This window comes from Coptis chinensis, chromosome 8, assembly GCF_015680905.1.
Source record: "Coptis chinensis isolate HL-2020 chromosome 8, ASM1568090v1, whole genome shotgun sequence".
NCBI lineage: Eukaryota > Viridiplantae > Streptophyta > Magnoliopsida > Ranunculales > Ranunculaceae > Coptis > Coptis chinensis.
In genome coordinates, this window is record NC_141463.1 from 21,586,509 (window position 1) to 21,600,136 (window position 13,628).

The 13,628-nt window shown below is 37.2% G+C and overlaps 1 protein-coding gene across 1 annotated transcript; it reads left to right on the forward strand.

Moving 5' to 3' along the window:
- The first annotated feature begins 9,685 nt into the window (after positions 1-9,685).
- On the forward strand, positions 9,686-10,697 carry LOC147480492 (agamous-like MADS-box protein AGL61). The gene has a single exon (XM_086580497.1). It carries the CDS (start codon positions 9,824-9,826, stop codon positions 10,523-10,525), a length of 702 nt encoding a protein of 233 aa, XP_086436623.1. The 5' UTR covers positions 9,686-9,823; the 3' UTR covers positions 10,526-10,697.
- The last annotated feature ends 2,931 nt before the right edge of the window (positions 10,698-13,628 follow it).

Below are 13,628 nucleotides of genomic sequence, written 5' to 3' on the forward strand. Positions count from 1 at the left end.
ATAATTTCTATATCTCATTCGCAAAAATCAAACCTATAACGAAGCGGCAATTTTAGTTTGAAGTTGCGCTAAAAATTGAATTTTTTTGGAATTCGAATTGGGCTTGGGCCCAAGCCCATAGTACAACCCAAGAACGCATCGCGTTCTTCTTCCTCACCTTCACCACCGCCATTAACATCTTTTCAACCTAGAACCAAAATAAAAAAAAAAAAACTTAACCCACGCCCAAATTCATTCCCAAACCATATATTTTTCTCCAACTTATTCCCCCAACAATTTCCACCACCAAAACCACCAAAAATCAAAAAAATTTGAACTGCCGCACCACCCACGCATCACCACCATCGTTTTTTTTTGTAAGGTTGTTTCAACTTGTTCCTACACCTCCTATAAACCCCAAAATTATTCTAAAATATCAATGGCTCAAAGACGTCGGATTTTGCCGGAGCACGTGTTTACTGCCGACCACTTCGCACCGTTTTACGGTGACGAGATGGTTAGGAGAGATTGGAGTGGATTGTGGTACTCGACAGACGATTTTTACCATGAAGATTTGGTCCGACAGTTTTATAGGACAAGGGAGTTAGATGGAAATAGGATTTTTGTTAAGGTGGTTGGGAGGAGGAGAGAAGTATCTACTGGGTTGTTGGCTGAGATTTTAGGCATTCTGCCTAGATGCCATCTCGATGCCACATTACATGATTCCCAATTTACTGGGGTCGAGCCATTGATGAACACAACTATTTCGGAAGGGAACTACAATGCGAGCTTGCATTGTGTTCGCCAGTCGTCTCTCATAACCAACCAGCTGGTTGTAGCTCAGTAGATTGGTAGGAATGTCATAGGGAAGGAGAAAGTCAGCGACATTGGTCTGAACTGCCTTCACATTCTATGGATACTCCAGGAACAGAAGTATGAGTTCTGTATCTTAGAGTTTTTGAGTAACATGATTAGGAGAGTTGGGAAGAGTATTGCACCTCTTCCTGTTTTGATAACGAAGATCATGATGACCTTGAGAGCGACTCCGACGTCTGATAGGATTTGCCTGAAAGAGCACCGAAATCCTTATATTTATATGGAGTGTATCCAAAGAGTTTGGAGGTTGCCTGAAGAGAGGGTAGTTGAAGAGGATGACTCGGAGGATGAGGAGGACACGGCAGGTGTAGGTCGGATGCAGAACACATGGCTGTGATTCATTATGGCATGCGTTCTCTCAATACTATTTGCGAAGACCTCCAGACTCAGCAGGCTACCATGCATCATAACTTCGAGACTCGTGCCCAGCGCGAGGATGAGCGGTGGGAACAGACAAGGGCCGAGATGGAAGCCCAACGCAAGTACCGAGACGATATGCTTGCACGCTTTCCACCCCAGGGGGGTGCTTCTTCTGAGGAGTAGTCTGTGAGGCACGAGTGTTATCGTCGCAGGACGGATGACTCTGGCCCATCAGGAGCTCAGGAGCCATCACCTTCCCATGTCCCTTCCACTACCAGCAGCGAGTGGTTTAGGAATATTATGAGTTGATGTTGTTTTGTATTTGCTTTTTATTCAGTTCGAATGTTAATTTATGAATCCGTATTTAAATTTAAATTTGGTTGTTAAATGTTGTTTGAATTTCAGTTTTAATATAATATGATTCTTTTCAAATTGTGCATTGTTTTTATCGATAATCCTACCTTCCCGAATTGTTTGGGAGTGGTATTATTTACTCTAGCATGATTTTTGATATGATCCCCCAGTTTAGAATTGTGTTGGAGTGAGGGTTGAGAATATTTCCGATATAGGCATGGCTATGAATAGATATTGTGGTAGGATGAAATCTCGATAAGTTAGGCAGTTTTTATCCTAAATTCAACCTAAAAGATATTAGGGTTGTTTTAGAATCAAGAATATGAGTTGTTTCCGTTTTCGGTTTTGGAAATTTTTTTGTTTCCGGCAATTGCCTTAAAGCTTTTTGGCAACTTCCCGATTCGTTTTAGCAACTTAAAACCTATAAAAACTTCATTCATTCTACACTCACAACCCACACTATACCTCACTTCCATATCTCACCTTTCACTCCCACGTTTCCCATTTTTCTTCACTATTTTAGCAACTCGGCTTCTCGAGGCGAGCCCCGCACTCCCGCTGAGCGCTACTGCCGCCCTAGGCAATCGCCATCCGAATTCCATCGAGCGACCTGCCACAACACCGAATTCCGCTTTTCATCTTGAGCGCGATCCGTGCCCATCACAGGCAAAAAGTGAGAGCCACCCGTGCCCAAGTGCCTGGAACTCGAAAATCACCCAGGCGCACCCCGCGCCCTACCCAGGCATAGGTTGAGCGCATCCCGCGCCCAGAACCCCGTGGCCAAGAAAAATTCCAATTTTTTGTGGGTTGTTCCAAGATCGTTGCAGCTATTCTAGAGAGTAGTTTTGTGATGACTTCTCCTATAGTAATACCGGAGCAGTCTTTCGAACACTTGTTAAGGAGCGAGTCTTATGGACATTGGTTCCGCGAAAGGATCATGCAGTTCGGATGGAGGCATCTTCTGGTAAGTGAAGACGACTCGTATTCACCTAAGCTTATTGATTTTTTTTACAATAATGTTAAGTTCTATTGTAACCAAGATGGAGAACAAGAATTCTCCATCACGGTTGATGACATACCCCTAAAATTCAATAAGTATGTGGTAGCATTAGTTTCGGGAATACTAATACCTGATCCTATTTACACGTGGGGATATATGACCAATAATGCATACCTCTATGACTATACATATTTCCATGAGTATTATGGGGGAGAGGTATTTCGTATAATTGACCAAGGGCGTTACAACATAGCCCTTGGTAGCCTGTCCCTAAATGTAGGCACCACTATGTTATTCATCCTAATGAATATTTTAGGGGATTGGCAGTTTACCTCTGCAAATAGTACCACTGGTGACGTTTTTCTTGCTTTAGCTGAGGGACGTCGCCGATATGACATTCCCCGAGTATTAGCGGCTAGTCTTAAGAGAGCCCAAAGCATGCGACATAAGTATCTTCTTATGCTTGTTTTGGTTTTCCGCATCATGCTCAATTGTCTACCTGAATTTTGTACCCAGTTCACGGATTGGAAAATGGTTGAAGTTATAAGACCCACTAATTGGGTGGTTCGCTCATTTCGAGTAATGATTTGGCCGGGATGGCAGGTGCAACCTCATTTGGTTCCTCCTTACACCCCATCAGACATAGTAACACTAGACAGGTTAGCACAAGTTGACGACACAATGCCTACGCCGGGGCTTGGCAAGTTATCATGGCATGGCAGGATGCGAAGGAACCTCCTCTCTTTGGAGAGGGAAATGAGGAAAATGCTTAAACGGGAGTTAAGGTTAGTTTTTATTTCAGTTAGTGTCTGTTTATGTCCCAAACAAATTATTTCTCATTAACCCCATAACGGGTGGAACTCTTATAGAGTTGCGTCAGTTTTTATTTTCTATATTAGTATGTTTAACATTGTTTTGTAGATGTTCCAGAATTTCATGCGTTTCCATGGTATTTATCTATCCTATTTATTTAAATACTTTGAGGACAAAACATGTTTCTTGTTTGGGGGTATAGAAACACGTATAATTAAGGCACTTATTAGGATATAGATATGTATAATATGCACTTGTTTTCTAGTTAAAAAAAATTCAAAATTTTTAAAAATATAAATAAAAAGTATGATATACACTTAGGAATATTGGTATTGTTTTCTTTCTCTATGCTCTCAATAATCTAGAAGTCTCACGTAGCTTTTGCATTAGAATAGTTTTTAGAAACTTAGGCTAATATGTAGGTAATAATCCTTGCATTTATCTATAAATATGTTACATGAGTATCTATGATTGTTGGCAGTAAGTTTATGAAATCTAGGCTAGAGTACTTATTCTACAAATCCTGTGAGAATATAGCCTAAAACCTTATATGAATGAACATTTGAGAAATAACACAAGGGAGAAGTAAAATCCGGATTGAGAAATCACACGTCCACTTGGTTGATTACTATACCATATTCTAAGCGAGAATTTAGGTCCTCTTTGGATCGATATAGCCAGAAATTCAAACCTATGAATTATTTTCCGCTAGTCGCTCCTCTGAGCCTTTCTTTAGCCTTTCATAAACCACAAATCCTTTATCCTGTTACAAAAAAAAAAAAAAAAAAAAAAACCTACCCAATTCTTTGAATAAGTCTGAGAATAGAGATGAAGAATAGAAAAAAGAAGGACCTTTGAAGTCAAGAATTCGTTAGTCGCTTCAGATGAGAAAAGTAAGTTTCCATCCAAATAAAAAAATAAAAATAAAAGAAAATAAATAGTTAGAACTCCAAAAATAGAATCAAGGAGCCAAAAGCCAAAGAAAAGAAAAGAACAAAAAAATATATGGCTAAGGATGGAAACAAAGTGTAGAAAAAAAAAAAAAAAAAAAAAAAAAAAAAAAGGTTTCTCTAGTTACATAATATGAAGTCTCTAGTATCTCAGACTTGTCCTTTTTGAATATCCATTTCCTTTCTTCTTAAACCATCTCCTAATCTCCGCAACACCTAATAAAGACCTCTAGCTCAATTAGGAATAGGTTAGTGTGATAGTATGTGGCAGATGTGTTTGATTGACTCCGGCTTTCTTGTGTGTCATAGAGTTTGTAAGGTAAAGTGTGCCCACTGCACACTGGAGTAGCGAAACTTGAGCGGAAAAATCATAGCGGTTTTTGTCTTGACATTTATGTGAGGACCTACTTAAGGACGCTATTCCGAGTTTTCATAAACCGACCTGCTAGTTCATCTCATAGTATTACTCATTGTATATATGTTTATTCGTAGATGATTGAGTATTATGCATATATTAGCTTAGGTTTTGACTTGATTATTATGTATTCATTGCTAGTGAGATGTATAGATAATTGAGATATAGATAAGGAAACAATAGTTTTATTTCTGAGTCGTTGTAGTATAGATGAAGTTTGTGAGAGTACCTTCACTGGAAAACTCTCACGAGGCTATAACTCGTCTGCTAGGGATTCCTAGTGGTTTAAGGCCTGGTTGCATATGGTCAATGCAATCGCACTCTGCGAAACGAGATTAGTTAGAACTCCATTTTTGGTCACTTATGCTAATTTCTCAAATTTGCTTGAGGACAAGCAAAATGCTGTTTGGGGGTGGTTTGATAAGAGCCAAAAACTGTAGTTTTAGCCCCTTAATAATACTACTTTTAGATCAATTATGTGAGTAATAAATAAGAGTTAATGCTAATTACGTGATTTTATGTATTTCAGGCATGGAACTCAATTATGTGCAGAAATGTACCACTTTGGCGATATAAAGGAGCAAAGGTTGGTTGCTAAGAAGTTCTGTGATTAAAGGCCAAGACGGGCAGAAACAGCACACAAAAGTCAGCAGAACTTCCAAAGACCGTATCTTTGGACTCAGGCTTCAGAATTGAGCGTACCATATGTCAAAACGACCGGCTCAGAAAGAGCTTTCCAATGGTCCAAACCTTGACCTAATAAGAGGAGCAGAAGTGGACAAAAAGACTATTGAAGTCAAAGCCAGTTGAAAAGGGCCCTGTAGACTGAAGAAATTGGGATTTGGGCTCGATTTTCCGTCCCAAAACATGGACCCTCAGCCCTTGCACGAAAATGTGGATCTGGTCTTCTCCATTTCCACACACAAGACTGAGCTCAAAAGTATCAATTAGGTTAGGATAGAAAGTAGCCATTAAAGCTTAGTTCTAGATCTAGTTTTTCAATTAATTAATTTGTTGTTATTCTTGTTTTAATTTCAGTATTGAATGATTGTTATTTAGTTGTTATAGCAATAAAATATTTAGTTCTTGATAATCTAATTTCGTTTTCCATTAATTATTAGTTTTAATTATTAGATTTACTTATTTGTCATTATTAGTTTAAATCAATTATTGCATGAATAGTTTCCATTTGAGTTTAAATAAGCAAAGTTCCAATTTTTTTATGATGTCTAGTTTTAATTCATATGGAAATGATAGTTTGATGAATGAAGGCTAAACCTCCATTAGAGGGGTTTAATGAAATCTTGATGAAAACTTGATTGTGTAGTGTAGAATCGTTGTAAGAGTCTATTCCACTCTAGAAGGTCGTTGATTCGCCATGAGAATGGGTGGACTTCTTCACATGCTAGTTATGAATTGGTAGAGATGTCATGTATAATTAGGGATTAGAACGACCAATTCTTACCGTAAGAACGTAAGAATTGGATTACAACAATCTATGCTAGTTCTTAAGTTGGATTCAAGGTGAATTCAATTCCCCCCTAATTCTTATTCTAGATTCAAACTTTAGTATTCCGTAGCATTTCGTAGTTGAATCATTATAATCCCAGTATCTTGTTAGTATAAATTGTATCGTAGTATAATTCGTAAAACTCTCATTGACTTTGGTAGGATTAATAGTCGTAGGAAACTTGAATGCTAAAGAACTAGGAGTGGAACGAATTTTCTATTCCAACTCTACTTCAATAGTATCGAGAGTAGAAATCTTTGATAAATAGTATACGATAAAGTTTTAGTTTTACTTCCGTTTGATATTCATTATTTATTCGGAGTAGAATTGTATTCAAATTTTATCGGGTTATCAATTGGTACCTAAAACATACTTGCAGTTTAGGCTTGACTGCTACCTGAATATTGAAGACTAAATAGTGGATATGCCTTGTCATGAAGAGTTCGTCAAGGCATGCTGGAATATGGAGACATGAGTACTCATTCTCATACGTCTCCATATTCTCCTTCCCTCATATACTACTGAATGCCTTCATATCTCTCTATTCCCCCTCTCAAGTTGGAATATACAAGGCTGAGTAGGAACATACAAAGACCTGTCTATTCCAACTTAAACTTGAAACAGAGAAAATCAAATACTAACTTATACAACCAACCAATGCCCACTTCAAAAAACAATACTTCATACTCCAATACATAAAAAAAGTTCTAACAGAACATGCATCAAACAATACTCACTATAGAGGGTGGAGGGTGGGTCACGCCTTTTTATGACTGCGAACTTCTGAAACAGTGGAAGATGGAAAGAATAATTCCTCGTGAGATAGAGGTCATGTGTCCTTATAATATTTCAAACAAACAACTTGATCATGTTCTAGAAACTGAGACAGAAGACGACATCAATACCAATTGCGTTGAAGCTAGAAACCCAAACATCCATAATGGCATACAAACAATACTACCCTTCCAATCCTGGATGAGAGTGCAAACTACCTTCCAAAGGCTTGATACTTTAATAATCTAGAAAACTGATGTGTGGAGGCATGGGCATAGGCGCGCTCTTGGCAAGGCCAATTTCGAGTGTGCATGCGCCCTCAGTACTGTTGTTTCACGAAAAGTTTTTTTTTCCCCACTTTCATGGCATGGGCGCGTGCACCCTTTAGGCCTGGCTATACTTGAGCGCATGCGCGCCCTCTGCACTAGAAAAACGAATCAGTACATAGAAAACTTACTTCTTTTTCACGGCATGGGCGCGTAGCAGTAGGCTTAGACTTCGCGCGTGCGCGTCTCGTCCAATACTAACTTCAGAGACTGCGAGATACAGAGAGGTTGTGCCCCTCTTACAATACTAAGATAGAGAGATTCTAGAAGAAGGAAACTGCGGAAGCGAAACAATACTAAGAAACCAATATTGAGAAACTTCGGATCTCTCTCCTAGCTTTATTCAAACAAACTTTAAACACCAGCGGAATCTTGAAAACTTACTTCGAACCATAGAGAATAATGAGATGAGAGATTTCAGAACTTAGAATACTTAAACATATCGATGAATAGTACCATGAACAGTGTTGGTGAACAGTACTGGTGAATAGTGTCGGTGAACAATAATATATTAGAGAAACCAATAATAAGAACAGAGAAGACTAGAGATTGATTAGGGTTAGAGAGTTATTGTATTTGAGATTGTTTGTTCTCTTCCCAGAGTTACATACTTATACTAACTTCAGACATGATAATATAAACTACTAGATATAGATGTCCACACTTATAGAAACGTGAGACTTTTCATATTGGACATATTCTAATACTGACATATTCTAACATCTTACAAATAATTGGTGCAGACATACTGGTATGATGTCTATGTAAGTTTGCACAATTTAGCTCAAACCCAACGGCACAACACCCAAAAGTGGTCTCAGTTTCGAGTCTTAGGGACCTGTTGTCCCGGTTTTATTGGTTCAACTAGCTAGCTAGATGACATGTCCAGTTCCAGAACCCTGGTTGTGCGAGCTATGCATTCGGGTAGTTTCTTCAATATGTACTAGGCTCATACATGGTGTCTTAAGAGTTAAGACTAGTCACGTACTAGATTTCCAATTCCACTTTTTCTTCCAAATATTTTTCCCAAGCTAATATCTTGATTTTTGAAATTAATTGAATTATTGAAAATAGTAAGAATATATATTGTTTTTCGGGGCACCCAGTAGAAATTATTAGTTGTGCTTATGAGCGATTAATGTAATTTCGTGATCTTAGTTTTTCTATACATGCTTAGAGTAAAGCATGTTTCCTGGACACCAACATTGGATGGTCAATGCTTTCAAATATTGTGCTGTGTTTACCATCCAAAAAAGAAAGTGTTCCATTTTCGGAGACTAGGATCGTAATTGGCGGCAAAGAGAACTCGCAAGAGTAATAGAAATTTCTAAATATCTTTACAGATTTGCTTCCTAAAATAAGCTGTTACAATTACTATAAATAAATGATTGAGACTACTTCATTCATCACTACTTCACTTCATATATAGTTCTCTTCTTGTATTCTACCAGCACAAAGAGGAAGACTAGCCAATCAGCAGGTATGTCAATTCCTGTCCTTCTTTGCATGTTTTCTACTTTTAACTTCTAATGAATAATCTATGTCACCGGCCATGCAGTCTACGTCACCGGCCATTCAACAAATTTGTTTTAGCTAGCAAAAACTATGTCTTTGATCTCGTCTCGGGTCAGACTTTTTTGTTCTTCTTGTTCACCCACACTGGGCATCCAATTGGATGCAGATCGAACAACTACCATCTTTGAATTTTTATTTAACTTTGGTGTACGTGGTGAACTTGGGATTAAGTTAATTGATAATGAACTCAGACGACATAGGCTGACTAGTTCACAAATTTGTGATTTTTAATTACATATACAAAAATAATTTCTCTACTTGAAATAAGTTGGAAAAAATTAGTTTTTGTATTATTAGATTAAGTTTTAATTATCTTGAGACTCAATTATCTTCGGACAAATATACATATACTGATATACATCATCTTCAGTAAGCTACTTATCTAGGTGCCTAGGTCGTCTGACATTCATCGTCTAACTTTTTCCTCTAGTACGAAAAAGCTCAGTGTACAAAATTGAATACTTAACCAGAGAAGATAATGTAGTTAGGTGAGGACGTCGTCTAATAACACAATGCAGCCTTCATGTTTGTACCCTATTTTCCCGGATTAAAATAAAGGAAAAAGGAGCAGCAGCCATACAGGTGACTGTTCCTGAAGCCAGAGATTAATTGATGGAATTATGGAAACAAGCTGCTTTAATTTAACTGCTATGGCTAAAACACAAGCCCACATTACTTCTAGGTGTTCGGGAAATATCTGTAATCTGTTTTCTTTTTTCAGTCGAAAATCAATATTTGAATATGATATAGTGGAAAATTGTGCTATAAATTCTTTGCGGTATCGTTTAAGTTACATACCATTTGCTAGTGTTTTACGCACTGCTATCTATATTAGGAAGTACAATCTGAAAATCTTTAATGCAAACTTTGACAGTGACCTACTAGCGAAGAATGGGAAAGAGAAAGATTGACATTGAGAGGATTGATGACAAGGGAAAGCGACAAGTGACCTTCTCAAAGAGACGTAACGGTCTATATCAAAAGGCGGCTGATTTATGTGTCCTCTGCGGTTGCCAAATAGCCATTGTAGTCTTCTCTGGAAAAGAACGATTGTTCACCTTCGGTCATCCCTCTGTTGATGGATTGATTAATCACTACTGCAATAGCTCCATTCCTATGCCTGTCGATAATAGCAGATACGCCCCGTTAGTTAGCAGCATTCTTGACACTAAGGAGAAAGTTAAGGCTGAAAACATACGAAAGGAGCGACTAATGACAGTGAATGAAGACGGAGGCTTTTGGTGGGAAAGGATAAACTACGACGAATATCAATCTATAGTTGAGTTGCAGCGCTTGGAGGAGTCTATGAAGAAATTGAGAAACAATGCGTTGAGGAGAATGAATGAACTTGCAGAACTGTCTAGGAGGTCAATTATGGGTGCTGATTATAATAATTTTGGCCAGTGTGTGAAGGATAGAAAGGCTGATGTCCAGGCCCCATTGCTTCTACCAAGTGAAGCTGGTACCGCCCCTCTTGATGATAACGTTGACAGGACGCTTGCCCTTGTGAGTGAGCGTTCTTATCATTCTGATGAGGACGATGACTTAACAATGCTTCTTACACCTCCAGTGGATACAAGTTTCAGCCTTTAAATTATTGTTGCCTTTACATAGATTTATTTTGCTGAAGAATATGCAATTGTATACTGTGTGTTGCTTTTCAAATATGGATAGGACTGAGAGCATTTAATTGGAGACTATAATCTTACTGGGAGAAGGAGATATGAATTGGAATGAGATTGACTAAGAAACAAAGTTTAATATATATGATATTGGTCTTGCAATAGTTATCAACCATTTATCATCTTGATGAAACGATTTAACTTTTCTTTTTGGTATGCTTGACTATTGCCTTCTTTGAAATCTTAGAACTGTCTCTCTTCTTTGGGCAGCTGCTACTTACAAATTCACCCCACTCAATCATCCATAAATTCATGTGGAACTCCCATAGAGCTATTACAAATTTTTCAAAAATTTATTCTCTAAGTCAAACTAACATGCATTTCAAGGAATTAACAAAAAGAACAAAAATATATAATGTCTTAGAGCAAGTCCAATGGAGAGCTGCTGAATTGGGTAAAAGGTGCCACATAGGTCTTTTAGCTTGCCCAGTCAAATTTGACACTCCAAAATAAAAAAACGAATCCAATCGCGTTTTCTATTTTGAAGTGCTAAATGATACGGACAGCATAGTTTCTGCCGTTCGTCCAATATTTTGTAACTTAAGTTGAATTTTTTTTGGACAGACGACACAGTTTCTGTCATAACTATGTCGTCCGTCTCCCGAACTTATTATAGTAGCTGCTAGCGAAGGTTTTAATTTTGACTGGGATTTTGACTCTTTTCAAATTTAAGACCCTTTTAGCAACCCCATTGGAATGATATTTTTGTGGTTGGGGTGCTATATTTGCCTTTAACAACCCATATAGCCCCCCCATTGGACTTGCTCTTAGTTCAGGAATAGGACAACCCCTGGTAAATAAATCACTTGATGGCGAACATTCAACAGATGAATCAACAGAATACATCTAAGGTGGACAGTTGCTTTCCTATTTGTTTTGCCTCGTGGATTACATAAAAAACGGAAAGTTTCCTATTAGAAGTACAACTCTCTCACGTAGTCGCGTAGACTCATCTCTAAAATTTTCGCGGGGGCAAACAGAAGTTCAGTTACAATTATAGTCTTATCTTCTCTCACCATAATCATCGCATCAAACTCTTGGAAAGTTTAAACCCAAAGCTACTCCACTTCCTCTCAAAGCTTGATTATTTACAATAATTTTTAAACTTGGGAAAGGGTCTTTTTAGGTTGTATTGTGATTATTTATAATATTTCGCCTATGGCGTCGTGTTGCCTACTTCTATTGATTATTTTTTTTATGAATTTTCTTTTTGATTATTTAGTTTCAAGTAGCTGCTCACTTATTGTTGAGCATGATCATAGTTAACATAGTGCTACAATAACAGATTCATAGTCAAAGATTATATCTAGAATATGAATAAGGACAAAAATACTAGGAAATACAATGTACTTTTCGAAATATTAATTTTACTACATTGTACTTTTTTTATGACAAGAACATGCAATGTATTTTTGTGTTTGGTACAATTACTACAATGTCAAACATTCTATTCAAAACTCTTCACTGGATTCAAGCCAAAACATCCTAAAAAGTAATCCTAGAGTTGGAGAGGAAAGTGGACAAACGATTCCAGTAGCACAAGGTCCTCAAAGTGTGTTTGTAGATATGTTTTAGCTTGAATCCGGTGAAGGAAATTGGACGGAATCCTAGTTTTTGTAGTCATTGTACCAAATACAAAAGTACATTGCATGCTCTTGTCATAAAAAAAAGTACAATGTAGTAAAGTTAATATTGCGAAAAGTACATTGTATTTCCTGGTATTTTTGTTATATGTCTATGAAAAAGGCTTAACTTGATTTATTAGTAAAACAATACACACATAGACCTCTTTAAATTTATATTTGATTATTTATTGTTCCAGTATAAGATCAGTTATCAGTTATCTTAGATTGAATACTCAGGAATATTTAGGCCCTGACTTTACTGATATAACATTGTTCTAAATTTACTTTCAATTAAAGAAGTCTTGATTTGGGGATTTAGTAGTTGTTACACCCCATTTCGGTCAGCCGCCATTATTGGCCATGACAATATCATACGGTAAAAATCATGTGCACCATTTTATTAATCTGCTAATGTTGTAGTTCTCAAATTTTACTCATGGAACAATAGAGAGTTGTTGCAAAGGTAATATTTATATACCTTGTAATGTTAGTGGCAGAGATAAGTATTGGCATGAGCTATTGCTCCCTTATTAATATAGGCAATTTTCAAGATAGAAATGACCAGTCGGTTATTTGGTTTGATATAACTTCTTTTGAAGATGTGGAAATAGTAGCAACTGACGCAGTGTTAAGATTTAGCACATAAACATCAATTGAGAAAATTCTTTTCAACATGGTTTTAAGGAACTAGGTAGTAGAGGCGAATAATCCTATATGTATAAGTGACGATGATGAAGGAATTGAAGAAGTCGTCAATGTACACTACGACATCATGAGCCCACATAATGAACAATCAACAGTATGGTGGGATCACGAGGAGAGCTTGACTTGAAGATTAGTAATTGGCTTAAAGATTTGGTTATTTTCACTCAGGTTCACTATAATGTGCCTGATTGCCGGTTTAGAAATCTTTCGTTCAGCAAATCGATCTGTTTGTTTGGAATCTCTTAATTTCTACTTCCAATAAGACGTCAACCCAAAAATCAACAGATGATGCTTCCAATGAGTATTAGATGTTGTGGTAATTACATCTACTAAGGCACTAAATTCAATTCCATAAAAGAAGACATTCTCGGCTCGGTATTGCTTATCATTCTTTCTTTTGGGCTATATAAACGAATAAGATGCTATGATGTGCTATGGTCTATAATTTTCCTCTTATGTACCTTAAAGGTTTGGTTATGTGGCTTACTGATGCACTTAACTTTTGTATGTATGATAAACATTCCTACAGAATTAATCAAGGCGAGATAAGGATTTCTTTGTGAAGCAGTTCCACGATATTAGTGATTGTTTTTGGTAAATGCATTGTTGTGAATTAAGATGATAAAGGTAATTCACTATTGTATGATATGTTTATTGATTTTATTATATATTCGTTGTGTGTGG

Coding starts and splice junctions, on each gene's coding strand:
- LOC147480492 (XM_086580497.1), top strand. CDS start 9,824: ATGGGAAAGAGAAAGATTGACATTGAGAGGATTGATGACAAGGGAAAG.